This window comes from Protopterus annectens, chromosome 7.part1 (genome assembly GCF_019279795.1).
Source record: "Protopterus annectens isolate FY-2018-M chromosome 7.part1, PAN1.0, whole genome shotgun sequence".
Classification (NCBI taxonomy): Eukaryota; Metazoa; Chordata; order Ceratodontiformes; family Protopteridae; genus Protopterus; species Protopterus annectens.
Window position 1 is genome coordinate 347,327,602 of NC_056740.1, and position 27,531 is coordinate 347,355,132.

Genomic DNA, 27,531 nt, shown 5'->3' on the forward strand with positions numbered 1-27,531 from the left:
TCTCCTCAGGTCTCTGCTGAAAAAGGGTACTTGCCAGCCAGACCAACCCAGTTAACAAATGACAAATAAATAAAAACTAGAAAGTCCAGTTAACAACATTCCTACATATCTCATATGTGTAAGCCATAATATTTAAGCAATAACTGATGATGTGGTGTGGTATATTGAAGATTTACCTACAGTTGGTGTGGCTGAATTACGAGAGTGAAGACCGAGTGATTAAATAAAGCCAACCGTGCGTAAATTTCAATATACCACAACCACAGAGTCAGTTATTGCTATTATACAATGACATTATTTAAGAAAAAAAAATACTTTCTTTTCTTAAATAATGTCTTTGTATAACGGTGCATTACTGTTCTTCTGCGGTTGGTAGTATACTGCTGCCTTGTTTTGATGTACTGCGCATGCATATGGGACTTGCCTTCCCATGCATACCCAGTACATCAATGCTTTGAAAAGGAAGCAAAGGAGAAAAGAAAGTATCCGTTGCTCTGTTTTTGTTTTCTTTTTATTATTATTATTATTAAAAAAAAAAAAGTTTGGGCTACTTTATTTTGTATATCTTAGGGGTAGGAGAGAGAGACAGAATGGAGGAAATGCAAAGAAAATCAGGTATGTGTCTTTATTTACCATCATTCCCAATGGTTTAGGTATAGTCTCTATTACGAAATATCTTGTTAAACATAGTGAATATACAGAGCAAAAAATGGATCTTATATGTATGTTCTTGGAAATTATACTTGAGAACAATGTCTTTGTTTTTGATGGTAACATGGATATCCAGTGTGATGGCGTGGCTATGGGCACATCTTGTGCCAATAGCTACGCCAACATGTTTTTAGCCGTATGGGAAGAGGAAGAACTGTTTCCCAATCCATGGTACCAGGAATGAATTTCCTTTTATCAACGTTTTGTCGACAATATCTTTTTTGTATGGGAAGGTAGTGCTGAAGATTTGGAAAGGTGTGTTATATTAATGAATAATATGACTTCATACCTCAAGTTCACATATAATTATTCAGATACCAAAGTAGAATTTTTAGACGTTTTTAGATGTTTTTATTGAAAGAGTGATGAACACCTATGTTAATACGGGTGTTTTTAGAAAGAAATATTACAGGAATACCTTTCTTCATCGGCGCAACATACACCCTCCATACATATTTAGTAATATTATCAAAGTGCAAAGCATGAGAATTTCATGCCTTAATGCGACAGAAGAGGGTTACCAACAAGAAATTAATGTTTTTAAACAAAGACTTCTTAAAAGTGGTTTTAAAAATTCAGAGATTGAGATAGGGTTACAAAATATGAATCAGTTGAGAGAAAATAGAGCAGCGCCATATTATTCTGCTCATAAATATGTGCCTAACCAGCAAAATAGTGGAACATCATATTTAAAGATACCCATGTATTATACTAATGATAATAAAGATATAATGGAGCTTATTAATAGCCATTGGCGTATTCTTACTATTGACATGGAACTAAGAAATATAGCTGGGGACAAACCAAAGCTCCAATACAAAAATAAATCCAATCTTAAAAGGTTACTCTGCCATTCAACAGCTAAACCTCGCAATTATAATTATACAGGGACATTTCCCTATGGTAAATGCAATTTTTGCCCATATATTGAAGTGGGTGATGGCTTCATACATCCAGATACAGGTCAGCATTTTAAATTTCATGTATCTGCTGATTGCGGCAGTACCCATGTAGTATATCTAGCTGTATGTCAAGTATGTCTCTCATTCTATATTGGTAAAACCGATAGGGCTTTCCGAACTAGAATGAGAGAACATCTCTATGCCATTAGGATAAGCTACGTTACAAATGTCCTAGCCAAACATATGTTGGCTTATGGACAGGAACATGTTTTTCGTTTCATAGTTATAGACACTGTCACCCCAATAGTAAGGGAAGGCAACATACGGAATAATACAGAAAACAGGGAAATAAATTGGATTATGAGAATGAGGGCAGATAAAGGTAGAGGCCTTAATGAGAGGGCCTCACTTAAACCTATTTTAAGATCTAGACACCTGATTACTAGTTATCCATTGCATCTTGGCATGCCCTTATAATGTTTATGTATATAGACCTCAATGTGTTATTCTTGGAAAATTTTTCTTCCTCATTTAGAACCAATAGATTTAATTTAAAGTTTTATTTAATAGGATATGTTGCATTCATATGTATATAAAAAAATGTTATTATGAAGGTTTATCTAGCATATCTATATATAGAAGATCTATATATTTATTTAATGTTTCCTGTATTCATTCTGTATTTACAGTGTGTTGATCTAATAGCTATATGAAAGTTTTCATTTTTTAAATATTTATTCTTAAATGGTTATAAGTAATAATGCGCTCATATGTTAGAAGTATATATACATATATATATATTCTTTATACATCGCAATAAACATATATTATTTATAGGCATATGTTTATGTAATAAGATATATCTAAATAGTCCCGCATCTATGTATAATGGTTTTATAACTGAGTGCTATAAAGTATAACAGTTTATGTTATAGCAGGTTATATATTTTTTTATAACTATACCAATGTTAAGTATATATCTTTAAAGGACTTAAATGATTAATTGTTTTTAACATGTGATGACTATATAATGAGACATTTTAGCAGTTTTTAAAAATTTAATGGTCTGATGAAGCTGTTTGTGAAAGTGCTTACCCTGGTGCATGCTAATAAAGTCTGATGGAACGTGTTTGGTTGAATTATTCTATTTCTAAGTCTGGATCTTTTGGTGATGTGTGGTTGCCTCCTTGCTTTATTTATTGGACTGCTTCTTTTTATTGTACTTGTTGGCGAAGAGGCATTTACTCCAGTGGGTGTGTTTATATATATTCGTATTAGAGAAAAAAGAAAAGTTAGTATTCACAAAGAATAGATTCCAGGCATACACTGAGCCAAAGAAAAACATTCCTTTTATCAGGTATTTGTTTTTCACTGGAAGTAAATGGACTTAATGCATTATTTATGGTTATCTAACTGAAATCAGAAACAGAATAAGGTACCATGAGTTTGGTGATTTGCATTTCTCACTGATAAGCAACAGTAGTCTTTCAGGCACTTTAAATGGTTGGCCAGTGACACATTACAGAGAGATTCAGATTTAATACTTGAAGAATCATTGAATATGTGCAGCATGTCAGTTGAATAATATCCAAAATAAAGAACTAGATCTGAAATTTAAAGGCTAAAAGTGATTCAGTTAATAAAAGGAGATCTGAAGTTCAGAATTAAATTTGAAATAAAAAATGGTACTACTGGGTGATCCAAGATGGCACCCGGATATCAAACTCAGTAATTCAAATTCATGCATAAGGTGTAGCTATAAGAATGAGAAACTGCAGTGTAAATCTTATAACAGAACTCTGTGCTGTGTAGGGCCTTTAATCATGTTGGCAAGATTTGCAAATAAGTAAATATAGCTATGTATTCAATACAAGCTGATGAAATAGCAAATGTTGAAATTTTGTGAGTGGTATAGAAATGTTTAATTACTACAGCATAACAAGCTGGTAATGCTTTTTTGGTCAGAAACACTGAAAATGCAAGGCAGAAGTGTTGCTTTTAAATTCAATACTAGAGCAGAATGTATTTTTTTTTCTGAATCTATGTCTAAAACATTGAAAGTGCATGGATCTCTCTGAGATTCTGAATGTACTCTGCTGACTTAGATCATAAACTGAAACCTTGCAGATTTTTTCTGCTTTGTGGATCACACATAGTACATAGATGCTTATGTTTTGGATATTGTTAGTAGGCACTACAGTTCATCGGCTTAATATCCTGGATCACATAGCTTCCAAGAAAATGTGCTTGATTAAAAGGATTCACAGTGTTCAGATATAGAGCAATTCAAACAGTTACAAGGTAATCCTTGTGAATGTTCCCAAGTCAAAGAATAATGCTGTAGTTTTTCATGACCTGAAGACAGTCGGTGTGTGTTTTCAAACTAAACAACCTGGTGATCAGTATGACTGTGAAACAGGCATGAAAGAAGGCAGAGTTCACGGCAGAAAAGTAAAAAAAATGAATGTTCATGCAAGTATAAAACTGAGAATGCTGATACACATAACAAATGCAAAAGTAAGCTGTATGATATCAAAGATAAGGAAATGCAGTCTCAAACAATTAGTGCAGTGTTGAAAAAAAACACCAAATAAATCTATTAGAATGTAACAGGCTTGGTTTTGCCTGAGCCTGAAACTGGATCAGTATGAACTAATGTCTTGGAATTATTATTGAAATGTATGCTGATTTGTTTGAATGATTAGGCTGTTTACTTGGAGCATATTGTATTAAAATTACTCCAGAAGTTCTCAGTGTGATAGATGCTCCTAGACGAATATGTGTTGCTCAGAAAACTGATCATGAATGAAATAGAATACATGATCTAGAAATCATTAAACATGTTTAACTGACAAAACTGGTAAATAGCATGGTTACTATAGTGAGGCCAAATACATTAATGATTTGTACTGATCTACAACGCTTAAAGAAATGGACCAAAAAGAGACTAGATTACTACCCATTGCAGACAGCTGAAGTTGTAATTTTAGACATGCCTAATGGTAAATGTTTCTCCGGTTTGGATACAAACCATATTTTTTGTCAAATAAACTGGATGAAAGTAACTTGAAGTTGTGTGACTTTAATACTCTTTCAGGTTGTTGGTGACTTCTGAAATTACCATTTGGGATCTCTTCAGCACCAAAAGTCCTTCAAAGGACAGTTAGTGAAATTACTAAAATATAAAATGATGCAAGCATTCATAGATGGTTTGATTGCTTGGGATACCACCAAGGAAGATCATAATTTGAGGCTGATTAAGCATTTGAACAGACTGATACAAAATTTTATATTAAGCAAAGACAAATGTCAGGTTTGTGTATCTCCATTCACATATATTGGTCATATTCTGACTTCTAGGAATATCAAGTCTTATATTGAGAAAGTAAATGCTATGTTAACATGCAGAAAATTCAAGACAAGCCTGCTCTTATTCAATTCCTGGGAAATATCCGGTATCTTTCAAAGTTTATTCATAACCTGTCAAATGTAACCATACCACTTAAGAAGCTTTCTGAGCATGACGTCTCATGGTTTTGCTAACAGTGCAAGAAGAAAGATCTGATCTATTGAAAAACCTTGTCAGACAAGCTCCAAGTTAGAAATATTATGATGTATCTCAGCCACTCACTGTGTAAGTTAGCATAAGACAATTGGGTTTTGGTGCAGTATTGCTTCAAGAAGACATATCAGTAGCATGTGGACCTAGATCTCAGAAACATGCTGAAATTAGATAAGCACAGTATGAAAAAGGAAGCATTGGCAATGGTATGCGGGTGTCAAAAATTCCATGATTCCATATATGGCAAAACTGGTGTAGTTAAGTAGATCATGAACCTTTGCAAAGTAGTTTTAAAAATCTTTGTTCAAAGCTCCTGCTAGACTTCACAGAATGCTCCAAAATCAGCAAAAAGCATGACTTAAGTAGACAAATTGATGTATATTGCTGATACCTTAAGTAGACCATTTTTTTGCGATAATAGAAGACAAATCTGTTTGACGATTAACCAAAAGTGCTATGGGCTGTGTTTCAGCTATCTGTTTCCACAGCTAATCTTGGCTAACACAAGAATTTATGAGAGAAGGCATGGAAATGATACAGGTGATGGAATGTATCATGAATGGGTGGCTAGATAAAATGACAGCTTTACCTCCGGACATTAAAGCTTACTTTCCTTATCATAATGAGCCGTAAACAAGAACTGTTATTTAAGTCTGATAAAAGTTATTATTCCTAGCCGGATAAGACAAGAAACAATGAATAATATTCGCATATCTCATCTAGATATCACAAAGTGCAAAGAAAGAGCACAGGATGTTTTGTTTTGTTTTAGCCAAATATGTCTATCCAAATAGAAATTCTAGTACATAAATGTGAAATAGAGGCTGCCATAAGAAACTAGAACACATGAAATTCCAGGAATGTTGCTGCATAGATTTCATACTGATGTATTATATCACAAGAATTAGGATTACATAGTATAAGTTGACTACTGTTCAAAATGTCCAGAAGCTGTTCATCTGAAAAACACACTGAACACTTTTTTTTACAATCAAAAGCATAGTTTGTGTCATGGCATACCACTCAAAGTAAACTCAAGTAATAGTCCTCAGTATGTGAATGTATGATGTTATGTAGTCCTATCTCACCTCCATTATTACATGTGGGTTCGGAGCTGATCCTCGGCACCGACTCGGCCGCTTAGAAAGCCTGAAAACTTCTGATTGGCTCATGGCTAATAGGTATCCCATGATTCATGCGCACATTCCCCAGATCTCGTTTGCCACGTCTTCAGTCGGAAGCTTCTTTTGGTTGGCCATGGCTAAGTGATTTAGTTCTTTATTATTCTGATTGTTAGAAGTTTTTTAACTTCTTGTGAAGTGCCTTTCTTATTGCTGTTAGCCTTATTGTGATAACCAATTGTGTCAATTTAACTGGACTTGACTTTTTCCTGGATTTGACTTTTCTGCTATAAAATTTTGGGCCTGTTGGCCTTTTTTGTGTGTGTGTTCCCGTGAGTGTGTGCGTTTTACTAAACCGTTTTACTTAGAGGTATTAGTCTGTTTCCCTTTCCTTTATACTAGGTTTGTTTAAGTTAGAGAAACTTCCCTTGGTTGTTTGTTGTGAGAAATAGGGCTAGATCTGTTTAAATTAGAGGATCTAGTTCCTATCTTGTTGAGTGAGTGTGTTGCTTTTTCTCTTCAATCACCTGTTGAGACTGCCATTATGTCTAAGGAATATAAAGAGCATAAACAGTCAGGATTTAAAAAGTGTACTAAATGCTCTCAAAAAATGTCCATCACTGATGGACATAGCGTCTGTGTATACTGTTTAGGGGCCATACATCTTCAAGAGACTTGTCTCTTTTGCCATTCCTTTAGTCCTAGAGTGTTCCAGGAATGGAAGAATAAGTTGATTCTAAAAGGATTGTTAAAATCTTCTTTTGAGGAAGACCTAGCCAGCTCGTCCTCCTCTGCTACGTCACATTCTTCCAGTAAAGATAAGGGCAAGACCTCCAAAAGGCCTTTGTTAGGAGAAAAAGTTTTAAAACACATTATTATTTGTCTCTTTCTCCCATCTAGCAAGATGAATATGCTATTTGCTGAAGTGTTGGTAAGAAAAGGTCATTGAACCATATTTATTAAAGATGGGCTTTATCTATGATAGATGTAGTTTGCTTATGAACTTGAATAACATCTGTTTTCTATACTTCTGAATAAGAGTTAATTTACTGAGGCAGGCTCTGGAAAATTCCAGCTACCACTGTGGTTTTGAGGTAAACGTTCTACACTAACTGTGGTTTTGAGGTAAACATTCTACACTAGCTGTGGTTTTGAGGTAAAACATTCTTTTCTGAGGTAAATTGTGATTCTAGATGTTTTTCATAGCCAACTGTCAAATGTAACAAAAGCTATTTTGGCTAGTAACAGGAAAGTATAAAAGTTGATATCAGTAACCAAGCTGATCAGATTGAGATCATCTTGGCCAACATGTTGCTGAAATCTGGTTAGCAGTTAATAAAGGTAGACCAACCTATGCAGTTAAGGTCAGGACCAGCAGGGCAAGGACGTTGGGCTATTAGACTTTCTGACCATTCAAAAGCTCTTCCCTTAATACAAGTTGCAAACCCACAAGCAGGAGATGTTGGACAAGAACCAACTATTTTAGTTTATCGTCCCTGGGATAGAGAGGATATAAAACGAGCTACAGGTGGTATTCCTCACCCCAAGGTTAATTTTCAAAAGTTTTCTGAGGATATAGTTGGTATGCATTTAAGTTATCATTTAAATGGTTTAGAAGTAAAACAAGTAGTGCGACAAATCTTAGGTCCAGATTGGCACTTAGTTTGTGGTACTTGGACATGTAAGGCAGATGACGGCACTACATTAAAGCATAATTCTGGGGTGTTAGACACACGAGTCACTGATCTGTTAAAGAGAATTTCTAATAAGTGGCGTCCAAGAGCAGATTGGACAGTAATAAATCAGTGCATCCAAAATGATGATAAATCTGTAGATCATTATATTGTAAGACTGACAGAAGTGTTCAATAACCATTGTGGAATGATGATTCCGCAGGATCAGACTAATGATAGTCCGTATGAACAGCAATTAAAAAATGCTTTCCTTAAAGGTTGTAAGGCTCCGATAAGTAGTTTTATTACTAAGCACATGGTAGATCATAGAACATGTAGACTGCAACCTTTGTTTGAATATGCATGACATGCTGAGCGACATTTTAATCTAAAAAAGAAAAAGAAAGTACAAGTGTTGGCAGTAGGGGATGATGGTGGGATATTCTTAGTACAGGACCAAAGGGGGCAAGGGTGCCGTGGTGGCGTATAGGGAAAGGTTAAAATGTGGGGAATGTTTTAAATGCGGTAGACGTGGGCACTTCGCTGCCGACTTTGAAGAGTGGCAACATCCCCCACAGCTTACAAACAAGGGCTCCGCATGACTATATGATAGTAAAGAAAGGCGCCATCTTCATTATGGGGATAATGAAGAGGCAGACACTCTCTACAATGAATGTCAGAACACTCTAATGGAAGGGCGGGATTGTGACTGTGAAGTCATAAACCTGGCAAATTTGGGTATTGCTATGCATCTAGATCAGAAACCCATGATAGAGTTTTTGGTTGCGGGACAAAAAGTGGAGTTTTTATGTGATTCAGGTGCATCGCGTACACTTTTGGGTCCAGCAGTTCTGCCTCCGAACTGCGAAACAGATGAGTTTGTCCTTGTAAAAGCGGCAAACGGGAAAATTTATAAGGAACCACTGTCTCATCCTCTACTGTTCACAGATCCGCAAACAAACTAAACTGTTAGGTGTAGGGTAATTATATCAAAAGTTTTTCCAGTTAATTTGCTGGGAAGAGATTTGATGCATGTGTTTGGAATAGTGGCAATTCCCACACCTAAAGGTATTGAGGCAAAAAGGTTAGCAGATGGCTTAGTAGTACAGGGAGTACAAGACCTGTTTTACTGGTATAGCCTAGACTTGATTTCAGATGGCCAGGGGAGGGTTGATACAGAGTTGATCAATCTAGCTCTAAGTAAATCTAGGAGTGGGTCACCGCAGGTTGCGGCGCACTTAAATTGTAATGTTCTATAAGGCCCTTGGTCCGGATAATTTCAGACGGCCCGGGGAGGGTTGATACAGAGTTAATCAATCTAGCTCTAAGTAAATCTAGGAGCGGGTCACCGCAGGTTGCGGCGCACTTACATTGTCCAATGTTCTATAAGGCCCCTGGTCCGGATAAAGAATTTGAAAAATAATTCTTTAAGCACAAGTGTGCAAGGATAATTTTGAATGATATGTTTTGGGATACGCAAGGTAATACAGTAGTAACCTGTACTTTGACTAAGGAAATGAGTTCTTTATATCGTTCAAGTTATAGCCCACTTATCTCAGTTACTAAAGCAGTGGGGACACATTGGGTAGATTTGGCGAAAAAGGTAACGATTTGGAACACAATGTCTGAAAGTCAGTTAAAAGATCAACAGATCCAGGTACAAAGATTAAATTGGGTGACTTGCGCATGACCAAGCGTGCACTTTAGGGATGACAAAACAGAAAAGGCATGACAAATCCTACTAACTCAAGAGGAAGATAGTGTGTTAAGTGCCTTACCTGTAGATTTATGGTCAAAAGGTAAAGGAGATGTAGGATTAATGCAAAGTCAGGTTTTAGACCTCGTAAGCACCAATATCTACTAAGTAAGCAAGCGGAGGAGGGAATTAAACCAGTTATTGAACAGTTAAAACAGGTAGGAATTCTTGTTGAATGCCCAGATTCACCCTGCAATACTCCGTTGTTTCCTGTAAAGAAACCGGATGGGTCATGGAGGGTGGTTCAGGATTTACAAGCAGTAAATTCAGCTGTGATCCCAAGAGCACTGGTGTTCCCTGACCCCTATACATTACTTAATGATTTACTACCTCAGCACAGATATTTTTCTGTCATAGATATAAGCAATGCTTTTTTCTCCATACCACTACACAAGGAGAGTAGATTTTGGTTTGCATTCACTTTCCAAGGTAAAAGATACACATACACCAGATTGCCACAGGGTTATTATGAGAGTCCGACAATATTCGCACAAGAAATGGCTGCGAATTTAGCTCTCTTTGTTCCCCCAGAGGGAAGCCAGGTCCTGTTGTATGTAGATGATATTCTGTTGGCCTCACCCACGCAGGAAAGTTGTAGAAAGGATACCCTTGACCTTCTTTGTTTTTTAGCTGAGCAAGGACATAAAGTAAATAAAGAGAAGTTACAATTGTGGAAAGCACAAGTAAAGTACTTGGGTTATTTAATCTCGCAGGAAGGTAGACAATTGGAGAACAAAAGAAAACAAGCAATTCTTGAAGCACCTATGCCTACGACTAAGCGGGAGATGATGTCGTTTTTAGATGTGACTAATTTTTGTAGAAGTTGGATTCCTAATTATGCTGAAGAAGTAGGGCCATTGACCGCAGTGATCTATGACACTCCCATGGCAGCTAAAAGTAATATACAGTGGACAGATAAGGCAATGCAAGAATTTAATAGAATTAAGCAATTGATAGCAGGATCCTCTGTTTTGGGTTTTCCAAACTATTCTAAGCAGTTTGTACAAATGGTTGATTGTAAGGGAGGATATATGACCTTGGTTCTGGTACAAGTACATGGGGATAAACAGAGACCGATAGCTTTTTATTCCTCCAGATTAGATCCTGTTGCAAGGGCATTGCTGCATTCTGTTCAAGCTGTAGTGGCAGCTGCCATGGCAGTGCAAGCCTCAGCATCATTAGTTTTGTTTCACCCATTAAAATTGTGAGTTCCACATTCAGTAGTTACCATACTTTTGCAAGATAAGATAACCTTTTTATCTCCAAGTCGACATTTGTCATGTATGACAGTGCTGCTGACACAGCCACATATGACCATAGAAAGATGTACTACTCTTAACCCGGTGACACTTTTGCCGACTCCAGAAGAAGGTACTCCACACGTTTGTTTAGAGAGCATTCATGACAAAGTACTTCCCCGACCAGATTTAATGGATATTCCATTGGTAGATTCTGATCTTGTTTTGTTTGTAGACGGATCAGCAAAGAAGGACACCGTAGGAAAAACACTAGTAGGGTATACAGTCACCACAGAAACTGAAGTATTGGAAGCAAAAGGATTGTCAAACATTTATTCTGCACAAGCAGTTGAGTTAGTGGCTTTGACTCGAGCTTGTACCTTAGGGGAGGGTAAAAGAGTGACAATTTATACAGATAGTATGCTTTCTCCACTGTACATGTTTTCGCTCAACAATGGAAGAATAGGGGAATGGTTACTGTGACAGGCAAACCAATAAATCACAGAGATTTAATTTTACAGTTGTTAGATGCAGTGCAATTACCACTTCAGATAGCGATATGTAAATGTTCCGCACATACTAACAAAAAAGATCCTGTCTCCAGGGGAAATGCTTTTGCTGATATGGCTGCAAAAAAGGCAGCTCAAGAAAATGATTTGCTTTTACATGACAATGATTTAGAGCCCGGACACCTCTTAGACTTAGAGACACTGAAAGTAATGCAAACATTGACAACACAGAAAGAAAAATGTCGTTGGGTAAAATATGGTATTACCCAACAGGATGGGTTGTATAGGGCATCAGATGGCAAAATGGTATTACCCTCAAACCTTTTTAGGTATGCTGCATTGGTTAGCCATGGACCTGCCCATGTAGGAGTACAGACAATGGTTCAAATAGTGTCTAAGGTGTTTTGGTGTAAAGGATTTTCAACTTATGCAAAGCAATTCTGTTTATCTTGTTTATTATGTGCAAAGTATCATGCTCAGGGGGGAGTTAAAAAAATCTCATCAGGCATTCCCTACCCCTCCATATCCATTCCACACACTCTGTATGGACTTTATTGAGTTGACACCTTCAGAGGGAAAAAGGTTCTGTCTAGTCATAATTGATGTTTTTTCTAAGTAGGTAGAAGCTTTTCCAGTAAAGCATCCTGATGCACACACAGTAGCAAAGCTTTTGACAACAGAAATAATTCCTCGATTTGGCCTTCCAAGGAGCATTTATAGTGATAATGGGTCTCATTTTGTAAACCAGATTGTGCAGAAGTTGGATCAAGTGTTTCAAATTGATCTCAAGTACCATTGTGCTTACCATCCCCAGTCAGCTGGACTGGTGGAGAGACACAATGGTGTCCTGAAGAGTAAACTCCGCAAACTGATGGCAGAAATGCATAGATCCTGGACTGCGTGCCTTCCATTGGCACTCCTGTACATGCAAATCTCACCCTCCTACAAAGGACTTACACCATTTGAACTTTTGTTTGGGAGACCATATTACGTCCCGCAGTGGCAAGGATTGTTGCCAGCGGAACGTGAGGGGGGGGTGAGGATCTGGCGGATTATATGAAGAAGCTGCTAATTGTCAAGTCTCTTGTAACCAATGACTCCTTTGCAGATTCCAGAAGTGAGACCTTGTTAAGCGTGGCACCGGGACTGGGTGTGGATCCGAATTGTGAAGAGAAAGAACTGGTCATCCCCCAGGTGGGAAGGCCCATATCAAGTACTTATCTTGACACCTACGGCTGTAAAGATCGCAGAGAGGACTTTGTGGATTCATATCACCCACTGTAAAAAACGTAAGACTTTTCCTTCTACCATTGATGTTGGTCAGACTCCACCGGACCCCTGAACGCAAAGTCTGACTACAAAGGAAGGATGGCCATGTTCAACTGGTGCTTGAACTGTTACATGATGATGATTTTGGTGGTGAAAGTAAATATGTCCATATGAGAAGGAACAATTGTGAGAGAAAAAGGAATGGTGGTGCTGCAAGCGCAAACAGGTGTCACTGCTATGTTCAAGGTAAAACTTTGTGAAGGAATTTTGGACTGTGCTAAATGGAACAGTAATGATTTCCTGACTCCTGCAAAATACTTGTGCAATAGAGACTGTGCATCCTGGTCAAATGTTTGGTGGTCAACAAATGTGAACGGATGGGAAACAAGTGGTGCAGTGATACCGGAGAAAGATAAGAGCAGACAACAAAGAATAAAAATTGTGCACATCCAAGGTACCGAAGTAATTACTATAACCATTGTGTCACCACAAGAAAGTGATTCAGGAGTATATGGAATCGGAGTGTCTCTTCCAATTGAAACTGATCCTTTGGGGACCCTCCAACTTAAAGTGCAAAGCCTTAAAAATGCTACAAGTAAAGCAGATTTTGCCTTCACAGAAGAAGAACAATTGTTACTCGAGACGGGATTCGTACACCATAATGAATGGTTATCTTGGGTTAGATATAGTACCCGAGAGGCACATCGTGAGAACTGTGTTTCTTGTGCTGAAGGTAAACAGCAACTAGCGACAGTCCCATTGATGCAAGATGAAGGTAACCTAACGTGTCTGTTAAAATTATTCTTCAACAAAACCGAAGATAAATGCAAAGATGAAACCCAGCATTTTCCAGTCATAAGCAAAGTTGAGAAACTGCCTACAGCAATCTCTTATCCAGGTTCGTATATGTGCATTTCCAGAGATGGCACAGGAAAGAATTATGGCAATACGGGACAGAACTATTGCAATGTTACTGTGAATGGCAATGAAAATCCATTTCTGGAGAACCAAACTCATAGTTTGGCAGACATATGGTGGTTATGTGGAGACAACAAACTCAGATCAAGGCTTACGATTCCCTGGAAGGGAACTTGTGCACTTGCAAAGTTAATTCTGCCATTCTACATTTTCCCAGTTCCAGCAAGCAATTTTGTAAGAGAACCTGAAATAAAGCAGAAGTGGTTGAATAAGAGAAAAAGAGAGGCACCGAAGCAATAGCAGTGTCTATATCGATAGCATTGGCGTACCAAGAGGCAAGCCTGATGAATACAAAGCAATAAACCAAATACCGGCTGGTTTTGCATCCATCTTTGTCTGGATTCAACCCAATAAGAATGTGGACTGGATCAACTACATTTACTATAACCAGCAGCGTTTTGTGAACTATACCAAAGATGCATTGAAAGGTATTGCTGAACAACTGGAGGCCACTTCGCAGGTGGCATGGCAGAATAGAATTGCGTTGGATATGCTCTTGGCCAAAGAAGGAGGAGTTTGCAAGATGTTTGGGACTTTCTGTTGTACATATATTCCAAATAACACTGCCCCTGATTGGAGCATCACTCGAGCTTTGAAAGGTTTGGAGATGTTATCCGAAGAATTGGCAGAGAACTCTGGGGTAAGTAATCCCTTTACAGACTTTCTACGAGCGTGGTTTGGAAAATGGAGTCATCTCATCAGCAGTTTCCTGGTGTCCGTCGGAGTCACTGTGGCTATTGTGGTGGTATGTGGTTGCTGTTGTATACCCTGTATCAGAGGTCTTCTACAAAGACTGGTTGATACTGCTGTTATGAAAACGATGTACCAGCAGTTGCAACAGACTGGTGAAAGTGAATACATTGAAATGTGACTTTTGCAAATGTCTTGAAGTTTAAAAGTTTGTCTTGCAAATGAAGTAATGTATGCAAAGAAAAGCTTAAGTTTTTACCATATATTGCTGAAATAAAAAGGCAAATAAAAGTGTTTTGAGGGGGGAAATGTTAAGAGAAAAAGTTTTAAAACACATTATTATTATTTGTCTCTTTCTCCCATCTAGCAAGATGAATACGCTATTTGCTGAAGTGTTGGTAAGAAAAGGTCATTGAACCATGTTTATTAAAGATAGGCTTTATCTATGATAGATGTAGTTTGCTTATGAACTTGAATAACATCTGTTTTCTATGCTTCTGAATAAGAGTTAATTTACTGAGGCAGGCTCTGGAAAATTCCAGCTACCACTGTGGTTTTGAGGTAAATGTTCTACACTAACTGTGGTTTTGAGGTAAACATTCTACACTAGCTGTGGTTTTGAGGTAAAACTTTCTTTTCTGAGGTAAATTGTGATCCTAGATGTTTTTCATAGCCAACTGTCAAATGTAACAAAAGCTATTTTGCCTAGTAACAGGAAAGTATAAAAGTTGATGTCAGTAACCAAGCTGATCAGATTGAGATTATCTTGGCCAACATGTTGCTGTAATCTGGTTAGCAGTTAATAAAGGAAATTTTCATCACCTGAGGCAGATGTGACTCGCTTGAATTTTTTCTTCTGACAGCCTTCTCCAGCCTCAACTTCTGTCTCTGAACCTCCACAGAAGTTACCTAAATCGGAGATGGCCTCTGTCTCTTCGGCTCCACTGTCCTCAGAGCTGATTGAGATTCTGGACACGGACATTGCAGTGTCGGCACCCAGTGCTTCGGAGCCGATCACCAGCAGTCCTCTTCGGAGCCAGTCTACAGACATTACACCAGTTTCCCCTACTTTAAAATCACATATATTAGAGAGAGCAAGGTCTCCAACTCTGTCCTCCAGATCCTCCATGAGCTTTTCTGAAGAAGACATCGAGAGAGTGGTGCTCAGACTCCTTAAGTCGTCGGCCTTGCCAAAATTTCATTCGGAGCCAGAGGAATTGGTTTTGGTGAAGATGAGGAGCATGTTGGATAGTTCATCTGTACCATGTAGGAGTACCGATGCTATACTCCCTCAAGCGCTGACTACAGTCTCAGCATCCTCTCTCCCCTGGGATGGTAGAGACTCACAGTCTCAGGACCCCCGTTTGGGTAGTCCCCAATCTTCCGAGACCTCCCCAGAAGACCGCACTGAGGAGCCCGCTCGGAAGGGATCATGTAAGAGGAAGCATGTAGACTCCCCTGATGAGTCTGAAACATCTGACATTGACCTCGATGAGTCAGAAGGGTCCCCTAAGTCATCCTCTGAAGATGTTTCCTTTGCAGACATTTTGGAGATCCTCAGGCAGAGAGGCAGCTAGCCCACCATTACCCCTTCCGATGAGGAGTCAGTGTACCCGAAGGCTTTTGGGTCTCAACCCTCAGCTTCATGGGTGTCTCCTCCATTTGATGAATTGCTAGATCTCATGAGTCAGAAGGCATGACAGACTCCCGATGCCGTGGAACCGGTCCCCAGGAGGCCAAATAAATTTCTCTCTGCCCCTAAGGACAAAGAGTTTTTATCTAAGGGTTTACCTGTTTATGCCATGGTGGTGGTGGCGGCCACTAAGAAGGAGCTAGCAGAGACTTCTTCTTCTATCCATCCACCTAACAAGGAATCCTGGACAATGGACAGGTACAGGAAGCGTATCTTCTCTTCAGCAGCTTTTACACTTAGATCGCTGAACTATCTATCACATTTTACGAGACATCAGAGAGATCTCCTAAAGGAGTTAGGAGATACTCTTCAGGGTACCTCAACCGAAGCAGTCCCATCTACAGTGTCAGCTCAGTTGGCTACCCTCACATCTATTGTTAACTCCTCCATGTGGCTGACCTCATATTTAGCTGATGGTGCGAGTAGGGCAGCGGGTTCAGGAGTATCATTGAGGAGACATTCCTGGATGCGTCTATACAACTTTGCTGAGCATTTCAAGTCTATGTTCACCAATGCTCCTGCGGACAGATCCTCTCTTTTTGGACCCAAGGTGAAAGATACCCTCACCAGGTGTGAACAGGAAGGAAAGACTCTCTCTGCCATGGGAGTCCGTTTTACTGTTCCTTCTAGACCCTACCCTAAAGGTCAGAAGAGCGGCAAAATGTGGTTCAAGAAATCACAGAGACCTTTCCAGGACACACAAGGTGATTCCTCCTTCAGAGGCAGGGGAGGAGAAAATAATGGTAGATGTCACCCTAGAGGCAGGGGAGGCCCTCAAAATCAGGGAGGTTGCGATTCGTGACCATCCCTATCAGCGTTCCTGATGTGGAACCCGACTGTGCATCTCTGGAGCTGGTCAGGGGTCATCTGTTCTTGCACCTAGAAGCCTGGCTAAATCTCACTCGAGACAAGTGGGTACAAGACATCACTACCAGAGGTTACTTAATACCTTTTTCCCATCCTCCACACCATCCAAAAAGGATCCCAGATGTACCACCCAATCACAGGGATCAAGCAGCTATAGAGATAGAAAAGCTGCTATTAAAAAGAGCCACCCAAAAGGTCCCAACAGACCAGACAGGATTCGGAACATACTCCAGGTTCTTTTTAGTTCCAAAAAGAACAGGGGACTGGAGACCCATCCTAGACCTCAGCAGGTTAAACAAGCATGTAAAGAAGTCCAAGTTCCGAATGGTCACTGTACAATCCATACTCCCTTTGTTGGGGAGAGACAGCTGGATGTGCTCAGTAGATCTCCAGGATGCCTACTAACACATAAGGATGGACAAAGCATCAAGGAGCTACCTATGCTTCTGGCTGGGAGCCAATCATTACCAGTTTCAGGCACTGCCCTTTGGTCTCATCACAGCCCCCTAGGTGTTTACCAAGTGCATGGCAGTAGTCACAGCTCACTTGCGGCGTCAGGGAATCCAAGTCTTTCCATACCTGGACGATTGGCTCCTGACCGCCACCACCAGGCATCACCTAATTCAATCAAGAGATTCCACGATCAAGCTCTGTTCCCAGTTGGGAATCTCAATAAACTGGGAAAAATCCTCTTTTTTGCCCACTCAGTCTATAACTGTTATAGGAGCAAACATAGACACGGTTGAGATGTCAGCCAGACTGCCTACAGACAGAATACAGAATCTTGTGCAACAAATTTACAGAATACTTCCCCTTCAAAGAGTCAAAGCGAAGGTGGTGTTGCAGCTTCTCGGGACTATGTCGTCAACCATAACCTTGGTACCTTTAGCAAGACTACATATGAGAATACTTCAATGGCTCCTGTCATCCCAGTGGTCGTTTCAACAGTTGCCCCTCTATCATCAGATCCTGATTACAGATTCTTGCAAAAAGGACCTACATTGGTGGATTCAACCAGGTCATCTTACCACAGGGACTCCCTTTGTACCGCACCGACCTGTTGCCACTGTGACCACAGATGCCTCTCAGATAGGGGGGGGGGGGCATTATCTCGACAGGACTGTCCAAGGCACATGGCAAGAGCATTGCAAGCACTTCATGACCTTCTCCCTCTAGGGACGATAGCTATCCAGACTGACAACATGTCAGTTGTCTGGTATCTAAACAAACAAGGGGGAACCAGATCATACCCCTTATGTCGAGAGGCCATGCGAGTTTGGGATTGGGCGATTTCTTCCCAACGCTTTCTCATTGCAACGCATATCCCGGGGACTTCCAATGTAATAGCGGAGAAGCTAAGCAGGGCAATTTTGTTACCTCACGAATGGTCCTTGAACCAGAAAATAGCCAGCATGATCTTTCACAAGTGGGGACAACCCTGCTGCGACTTCTTTGCCAGTCCCATCAACACCAAATGCATTACCTTTTTCTCTCTCATCCCCCCTCCGGGGGAGTCTCCAAGAGATGCACTAGTCCATGATTGGCGCCCGGGACTCCTTTATGCTTTTCCTCCTTTTCCACTCATCCCCAAGGTCATACAGAAAGCAATGCTGTTGGGAAGCAAGATGATCCTCATCACCCCTTACTGGCCTCGTTAGATTTGGTTCCCTTTTCTCGGGCCTCACCTGTTGGATTTCCCATGGATGCTGGACCCAGTGCCAGACCTTCTGACAAACATGTTGGGTTCTTTTCACCCCAGTCTCCACACTCTCAAACTGACAGCATGGCTGCTCCAGTTCCATCACTAGTCAGGCTTCATGATTTGTCTCCATCTGTAACTCATATTATTACTTCTTCTCACAAGCCTTCAACCAGAAAATTGCATCAGAGTAAATGGAAGAGATTTTCCATGTGGGCACACAATAGAGAAGTTGATCCATTTAAAGCTCCCATTACTATTGTTCTAGAGTTTCTTTCTGAACTCTTTCACCAAGGTTCAGCGACTTCTACACTCCGAGTTCAACTAGCAGCAATATCTCATTTTCATGTGGGAATTAATGATTCCAGTCTTATGTCTCACAAACTGTGCAAATCCTTTCTTAATGATTCCAGTCTTATGTCTCACAAACTGTGCAAATCCTTTCTTAAGGGTTCCATGATGTTGAGACCTCCTGTACAAGACTCCATTCCACCTTGGGACCTGAATTTAGTTTTGCCTAGACTTACTCTGCCACCCTTTGAGCCAGCCCATAGTTGTCAGTTGAAGTTTGTCTTGGAAGACTCTTTTTCTGGTAGCAATAACCTCAGCCAGGCGAGTTTCTGAATTACAAGCTCTGTCTGTTAAACCTCCATACTTAATTTTTCACAAAGATAGGGTCTCTCTCCAGACCAATCCTTCCTTTATTCCTAAAGTCTGTTCTCAATTTCACTTAAACCAAACAATTGAATTGCCAGTGTTCTTCCCTAATCACTCCAACAAAGCAGAGAATACATTCCACCAAATGGATGTTCACAGGCAACTACGTTTCTATATCCACCGGACCAAGGAATTTAGAAAATCAGAACAGCTGTTTATTTCCTTTGCTGAGGCGAGAATGGGCTTGCCAGATTCCAAGGTTACACTTTCGAACTAGATTTCTAGTTGTATTTTCCTTATTTACAGTTCTCAAGGAAAGGAGTTACCCTTTAAAGTTAAAGCACATTCCACCAGGTCCTTCTCTACTTCTGTTGCTTTCCAAGCCAGGACATCTATTGATAGTATTTGTGCAGCAGCAACATGGGCTACCCCTCATACCTTCATTTCCCATTATAAATTGGATTTAACTTCCAGGGGTAGAGCTTTGTTTGGTTCCACGATACTCAGGAGTATCTTCCAGTGAGCCACCCATTCAAGATGCTAGGGACGCTGTCCCACATGTAATAATGGTGGCGAGATAGGACTACATAACATAAAGAAGTTATGTACTCACCATAGCGCTCCATGTATGTAGTCCATCTCACTGAACATTATTATAAACATAAAGAAGTTATGTACTCACCATAGCGCTCCATGTATGTAGTCCATCTCGCCGAACATTATAACGAACCCACCCACCAGCCCCCTTCCTGGAGGATCTGGATACAGTTTTCTTTTCCTTTCTATAGATTCATAGATTCATAGATTCATAGGTTAGTACTAGGCTAACTGCCCTTGTGAGCCATTTTAAGCCTAGCCAATTATCCCCTGTGAGATTCAAACCCTGTACCTTGTGTTTGTAAGGCAAACACCTTAACCATTAGGCCACCCTATAGTGTTTTTTTGCCACAAGGGCTCCTTTTATTACAGTTTATTCTTCCAGACCTTTGTTCCTTTTTCATGTCTGATTCTGGTAGACTAGTAGCAAACAAGATCTGGGGAATGTTCGCATGCATCATGGGATACCTATTAGCCACGAGCCAATCAGAAGTTTTCAGGCTTTCTAAGCGGCCAAGTCGGAGCCGAGGATCAGCTCCAAACCCACATGTAATAATGTTCGGTGAGATGGACTACATACATGGAATGTTATGGTGAGTACATAACTTCTTTATTTCAAAATTTCTCCAATATCTGGGAACTTAAATATTCCATATAGTACTCATTATGCACAAACTAACAGACAAGTTGAAGGAGTAACATTGGTTATCAAAATATTTTGAAGTCTGAAATGTCCACCCTAGTTAATTGCCTCATATCCTTGCTGGAATACATACACACTTCTTTACAACACATCAGTCTCCCCCCACTGACATGATGATGAACTTATGTCGCAAGTGTAAACTGCCTATCTCATGTGCATTACTACAAACTAATGATAGTGCAGACATACTGGCCTGTCCAGTATGTCTGCTCTATAGACATAAAAGGCAGACAATTCAGAAATGCTATTACAGTCAAGTGCAAAGAATAGTGATGAAAAATAGCCTACAATGTGAAAACTTCAACAAAGGATCCTACAGACAAGGTAATAACTAAAAAAAATAGGTAGATGACACTGATGAAATAAGTTTTTCCCCCTCTTGTAAATAGTGCAGTAGTGGCATCTCATATTCCTGTATCCTTTACTCATATCATGTATTATTGCCTTTTCTGCCTCAGTTCATTATCTCCCTCTGTCAAGAGTAAGTTATTAAGTTATTCTGTTTTCTCATGCCCCTTCATCTGCACTGGCTATCATGGACTCTTAGTGAGCTTTGACCCCTTCTGTAGCCAGCCTGATATCACTAGGTATTTTGAGGGAGTGCAACAATTGACTCAGACTTACTGAAAACTCTTTATTGCTACCTCACAATGATTAATATGTAAGAGGTGTAAGTATTCGCTGAACTTGGAATACAATGTTTACTGTGATACTGTTTTGATAGTTAAGACATTTTATTGGCTTTAACATGTCAGCTGATATGTATTTAAAGGAGTGATTGCCTAGAGTTTAACAGATGTGGCTGATAAAGGCCTGAGGGCCAAAATCTGGTTGAATTTAATAATATTTGCCATCTTTGTACTGATGTCCTGAATAAAACTGGATTGTGGAAACCTCTAGGTGCTGGTTTCTTCTGTGTTCCAGTGCTGAAAAACAAATTAAATGGATAAGAGTGATGTTCGAAATTTCAGTATTTGACATTTCAATAGGAAGCCAAGGATTTTAGTAAATGTGGGCAGACTGGGCAGAACAATGCTGGGACAGGGTATGAGGCATAGTTGTTTATTATTGCCAGGATTATTTTTGGTGGTGAGATTTTGATGTGGGACAGGAGAGGGAAAAATAAGAAATGGAGTTCATCTATTTGCAGATGACTGCATAATGTTACTAGAGGATGAAGGAAATCAGTTGCTAGACATATTAGAAGTATTTAAAAGATATGGGATGAAATCAGGGCTTTGTTTACATTCTCCCAAAAAATATGTGATCTTATATATATACTGGTGGATGTAGATATTACAAGTATTTAGAAAATTTAGGATGGAATAGGGGTTTTGCTTACATTCCCAAACATCTTTGGTCTTATGTACATGCCAGTGGATGTAGTAGGGATGGTAGATTTACCATGGGTAAAGGGAGTGTAGAAGTATTTGAGTTTGCAGGTATTTAAGACCGTGCAGGATATGAGATATAGGAATGGGGAAAGGGGTTGTTTGAAGAAAAAGCAAGGCTACTAGACAAATGGACTGGTAGAATATATGCTTTGAAAGGTAGGGTATATATTTTGAGAAGTATAGTGCTACCCTTAGTTAGATGCACATCTAGAAATATTAATAGTTCTCCATAAAGGTTAGTTGAGGAAGAGAGTCAAAGACTTTGTGCTAGATTTGTTTGGAGTGGATAGGGATTAGAGGTTTGATAGTCAAATATAGGTATATTGTTCTGCAGTCTGAAATCTATGGTGGCAAGTGGCAAGGGTTTGGAGGAGAGAGAAAGAGACTGGAAAATAATAAGTGAAACTCAGCTGTTTTGTTTAAATTAACTATATCATCTTCCAAACAAAAAGTTTATTCCCATAAGATAATAATTGATTCATTAATGACATAATTTCCTTTTTAAAACAATAATTGATTACTTAATGACACCATTTCCTTTTAATTTTTTATATATCAGGTGAGATGTTTTTGTGTATTTTATCTGTCCTTGAATGTTTGTGCCAAAGTGATAAGGGAATCAACTTTTTTGCATGGAAGATGTGATTAATTTATTCCTTTGCTTTTATAGTTATTTGTTTAGCTGTTTTGTTTATTTGGGTAGAAGAAGGGGCAGATTGATGGAATAGGGAGGAAAGGGTAGAAAATCATTTGATTGATGGTGGTATTATGTTAACTGGGGAGACTGACCAGGATATGAAGGAGAGTTGTAGGAGATGAGTAAGGAAGATAAGGAAAGGATGTGAAGAAACAAGGATGTCTAGGCATCACAATCAGAGATTAAGGGTAGCAGAGAGTGTGGAAGGCAGAGGAAAGGAAGCTTGTTAGGGGTGGAAGTTGTGAATGATATGGATAACTCAGGGGGTAGAAATCATGTAATTGCCAGTGATACAAGAGGTGGCACACTGGTCTTTAGTGCTGAAGATCAAATGGTTGTGGGTTCTATTCCAACTTCAGGTATGGATGAGACATTAAACCAATGTCTTGTCTACTTTAGTAGGTAGTGGTTAGGGTGTAAAAGATTCCATGGTGCTTATAGAAAATAGTGGAAATTCCCAGTGTCCTGCCAGATTTCCCCTAATCAGTACTGGGTCTCCCTTGAAAAGAGGTTGTGGGACTAACCTAGACAAGAAAGGATAAATAAATAAACATTTTTGTTGTTTAGTACTAACAGTAAGTGCTGTCAGTGTGCAGTGAAAAGCTACAAAAGTGTCTTGTTTTATTTTGTGAATTGTTTCAAATATATTCTATGGAAATAGGAGAGTACTGAAACTGTTCAAGGTCGAAAGTAAGTATAAAGTATAAGGAAAGAGAAGATGACAGAGATAGTAGTAGTAGTAAGCCCAGCACAAATGCAGAGATGTTAAGAGAAGTGAAGTATAGGTCATCTGAAAAAGTTCAAAGTTAATTAAATTCCCAACACAAAACTGTGGTCTAAATAATTTTATTAAAAACAGAGTATAGCATACAAAAGGTGCCAATGCAAACCAACACTAAATAAAATGAGAAAATAAATTAACTTAATTATAAAAGATCCCAGCAAAAGTCAACAGTCTGTAAAGATAGATAGATAGACAGATAGATAGATAGACCGTTAGTTAGTTAGTTAGTTATATATTAACTTACTGAAAAGAACAACAAAAGTCCAAAAAAACAAAGTCCAGTCTGATGTGCAAATTCCATCAGAATTTTGGACACCCAGGGAGGAAAGCTTCATAAAAATGAATATGGAATATAAGCAATTATATACAAATAATGATACGGAATATGCTATAGAAGTATGCCAGCAGACATATAAGTAAAACTACATTTAAATCAGCCAATGCAATACCATATGTATAATAAGGAAATTAGAGCATCATCTTAAATGGTGAAGAATGATAGAGATGTTGAGGTAGTATTTAATAATGATGAGAAGTTTAAGTAGGTGATCAGATAGAATTATTACCTGTAATGAGTTACATCTTTTTAAGAAGCGAGCATGGATAACCAAATATATTTAACACATTAGACTAAATTTCAGTTCCACAGATTCTGACAACTATTTTATTCTCAATAGGAAAAGAAATTTGGCATCAAATTATTGTCATCATACTATACTGATTAACCTGAAAGTGTGCATGTAATCAGTACCAATACAGTAACAGTACCAGTACTACTATTTCCTCTAACATTGATTGTTTAATAGTCCGACAAATAGAGTTTTAAATCAGCAAAGTGTTTTTCCTCTATTTACCAATGTATTCTGCTGTTCATCAGGTAACAGGGTCTACTTCAAATCTAACAAAGCGTTCAGGATGGAAACTGCACAAGACATTAGATGGAAATCATTACATGCCTGTGAATTTCAGTATCAATGGGCAGACCTGCATCCTCTTTTGGGCTAAAAGAATATCCATTAAATTCAAAAGCTACACCCACCTGGACCTAACAGATGAAGACATTGGTGCTAATGCTGTAGTTGATCTGAAGCAGTCAAACTGCAGTGAAGGAAGCGCTGTGTAAGTACAGGCCTGAGTAATGCAACATCAGAATCTTTGTCTGATGTTTAGTGATTATATAAAACATAAATGTGATGTATAGTATAAAGGGCATATAAGTATGTATACCTTTAGCAAAATAGATATAGTAGTATAGTAAGCTAACTTTTCAAAACTGATGACATATTGAGAAGACAGTCCACCTCAGTGTTAACTGGAACAGTGAATGTAAACTTCTTTAGTGAAAGTGTATTCATATTCAGAAACCTGAACAACCATTGGTTGTTCACTAGCACATGTTTGCTTTAAATTGAGTATTACCTACGTCATGCTCATCTGCTGCCACAGGGGTGCATCACTTGTGCTCCAAAGAGAAGTTGTAATTATTTTGATGTCTACTGGTTAGCTGTCAAATACCATTAGGGTCTGCCAATGTATGTCACAATGAGAGAGATCCCTGCTTATGACAAGTACAGAAGACATGCTTCTGTGCCAGCATCCAAGTGAAATAATGAGGAATGTTCAATAGTCAGCCATAATTTGTAGTCAGTATCCTTTAGATTATTTTTTCTGGTACCCCAGTCAGGCATCATTCTTTTCTTATGCCCGGTGCATTTCACTCCTTCACTGTTTTTGTTCCTAATTCTTATACATTTTGCCAGTAATACTGCAGATCTAGAGGGTGTGGTCCATGCTGGTGAAAAGCACTTTTATCGGGACAGTCCTGAGCTCCTCCATCATACTGTCTTTCCTGGTACAATCCCACCACTGCTGGCAGAACCATTCAAGGTCCAAGGCATCGATTCCTTCCACTTGCTCTAGATTCTGAAGCTCTAGGTCTCACAGACTGCTCTTGGCAGATTCAGATCAGTATAATCCTCTTCTTCCTTCTCCACTCCTTTATTCTATTTCTCACTCTCTCATTCTCCTCCCCTGCACAGATCCACCATCAGTCCTTCCATCTTTCCTCTGTCTTTACCATCAGGCATTTATTCTAAGTTCTGACCCTTGCAGCTACTGCATCATTTTCACGGGATGATATTCTTCTTTCTATTTGATCTCACATTTGATGGCCTCTGTTGTATTTTGCTCCACTCCCTCTGCAGTCCTCCCATCTCTGTTATGCCTAAGCAACCTTTACAGGGAACCTCTGTGTCCCACCTGCCTTCTCATTGCCCTGTGTTTCTGTGTTACCAACACTGCTTGCAGATCCCTCATTGTCTTTTCTAACCTGGCCTTGACTGCTTCCCTTGCAAAAATCTAACTCACTTGGTGAATGAGCCTTCATTTGCAAAATCTTTCTCCCTGTGGCTTTGAGCACAAGTGATGCACCCCTGTGGCAGCAGATGAGCATGACGTAGGTAATACTCATTTTAAAGCAAACATGTGCTAGTGAACAACCAATGGTTGTTCAGGTTTCTGAATATGAATACACTTTCATTGTGTAGTGATAATAATGATACTAGTATATCATGGTTGGACACGCATGGGTAATAAAGGGTTACCCACAGCTTGTATATTTTGATTACTAAGGTAAAGCTTGAGTGACCAAACACAGCCAGCTATTGGTAACCATGCATTACCCACAGCCAAACATGACACATTTTGAATATAAAACTAAATTATTAAAAAAAGCTTCCTAACTCTTTTTGTACAGTATTATTGTATTAGGGAACATTATTTCTGTTCCATCACTTTTCACTAACTGCAGTAACTGTGGATACCTTGGTGATATCCTACACCACTACCCCTTTTTTCCAGTTTTTGCATCTATAGTCGGGATGTCACTTCAGCACTGACAATCATCTAGAGTCAACATTTACACTGGTAGGTAGCTAGCCCTGCCGCAGTAGTTCTTCCACACCACGCTCACACCTATGGCCAATATAGAGTGCCCAATCCACCTACTGCATGTTTTTGTGGGAGGAAACCAGAACACCATGCACACACAGGGAGAACATGCAGACTGCACAATGAAGGCCCCCCCCTGCTGAGAATCGAACTGGGTAACCTCTTGCTGTGAGGCGACAATGCTATCCACTGCATCTCTGTGCATACATGATATGTAGCATGCATGATGTATTTAGTAGTTTAACAAGGAACATCATATTCTACTAACCTACTCTGAGTGATGTCAGTGAGTTTCTTTTTATTTAGAATTAATATATTTATATATATGTATATATTTGTGGGTTTGTGACATTGCACAGTGTGGGGGTGGAATTCTGAATTTATCTTATACAGCTACCTAAGTTTAGTTTCTCCACTTAGCATGAGGAGAAAATCGAACAGCTTATTGCTCATGTTTTGTAATATTGTTAATCTACGTTGTATAATTGTAATTGTATGTATGTCTTTTTTCACCAAATGAACTTGGCATACTGAACCAGGTTCTTCCTCTATAAATGTGAAGTTGCCTTCCCTGTCACAATTTAAGAAACAGGTAAAACATGTAACTTTTCCCAAACAAATAGAAATGTTTCACACTGAGTGAGTTATCCTACCATTGTTTAATACGCTTGACCATTTAACTGTTACTGACTTCTGATGAGTTTCAGCAGATTTCAATGAGAATAATATGCCATACTTTTTGCTATAATTTAAGAAGAGAACTTTGTGAACCTACTATGCTAAAGTGGTGATATTACACATAACATGGTAATGGTTGGCTGCCTGGCTTCAAAATGTGCAATACTGAATTAAAAGTAACATGACAACATTTGAAAAGCACATCACAAAACAGGACTAGATATGGAGTAGTTACACAGATTGAGAGGACTGCCAGGAAATGTTAATTTTTTTCATTCTCATCAGTAGTCTGTGTTTCTGAGATCTGTTGTGCTAACAAATTTGTGATATTTACTTGCCAAACAAAAGTTACTTAGGAAAAAACATAAAGTTGATTATATGGAAACGTTGACATACATCCAATG

At 39.0% G+C, this 27,531-nt stretch overlaps 1 protein-coding gene across 1 annotated transcript in view; it reads left to right on the plus strand.

Annotated features, from left to right (window-relative positions):
* LOC122807584 (V-type proton ATPase subunit S1-like protein) overlaps positions 1 to 27,531 on the plus strand; it is a 136,775-nt gene that overhangs the window by 20,269 nt on the left and 88,975 nt on the right. Inside the window, exon 3 of the mRNA XM_044078498.1 lies at positions 24,378 to 24,619. Within this exon, the coding sequence (XP_043934433.1) occupies positions 24,378 to 24,619 (242 nt within the window). The remainder of the gene's footprint in view (positions 1 to 24,377; positions 24,620 to 27,531) is intronic.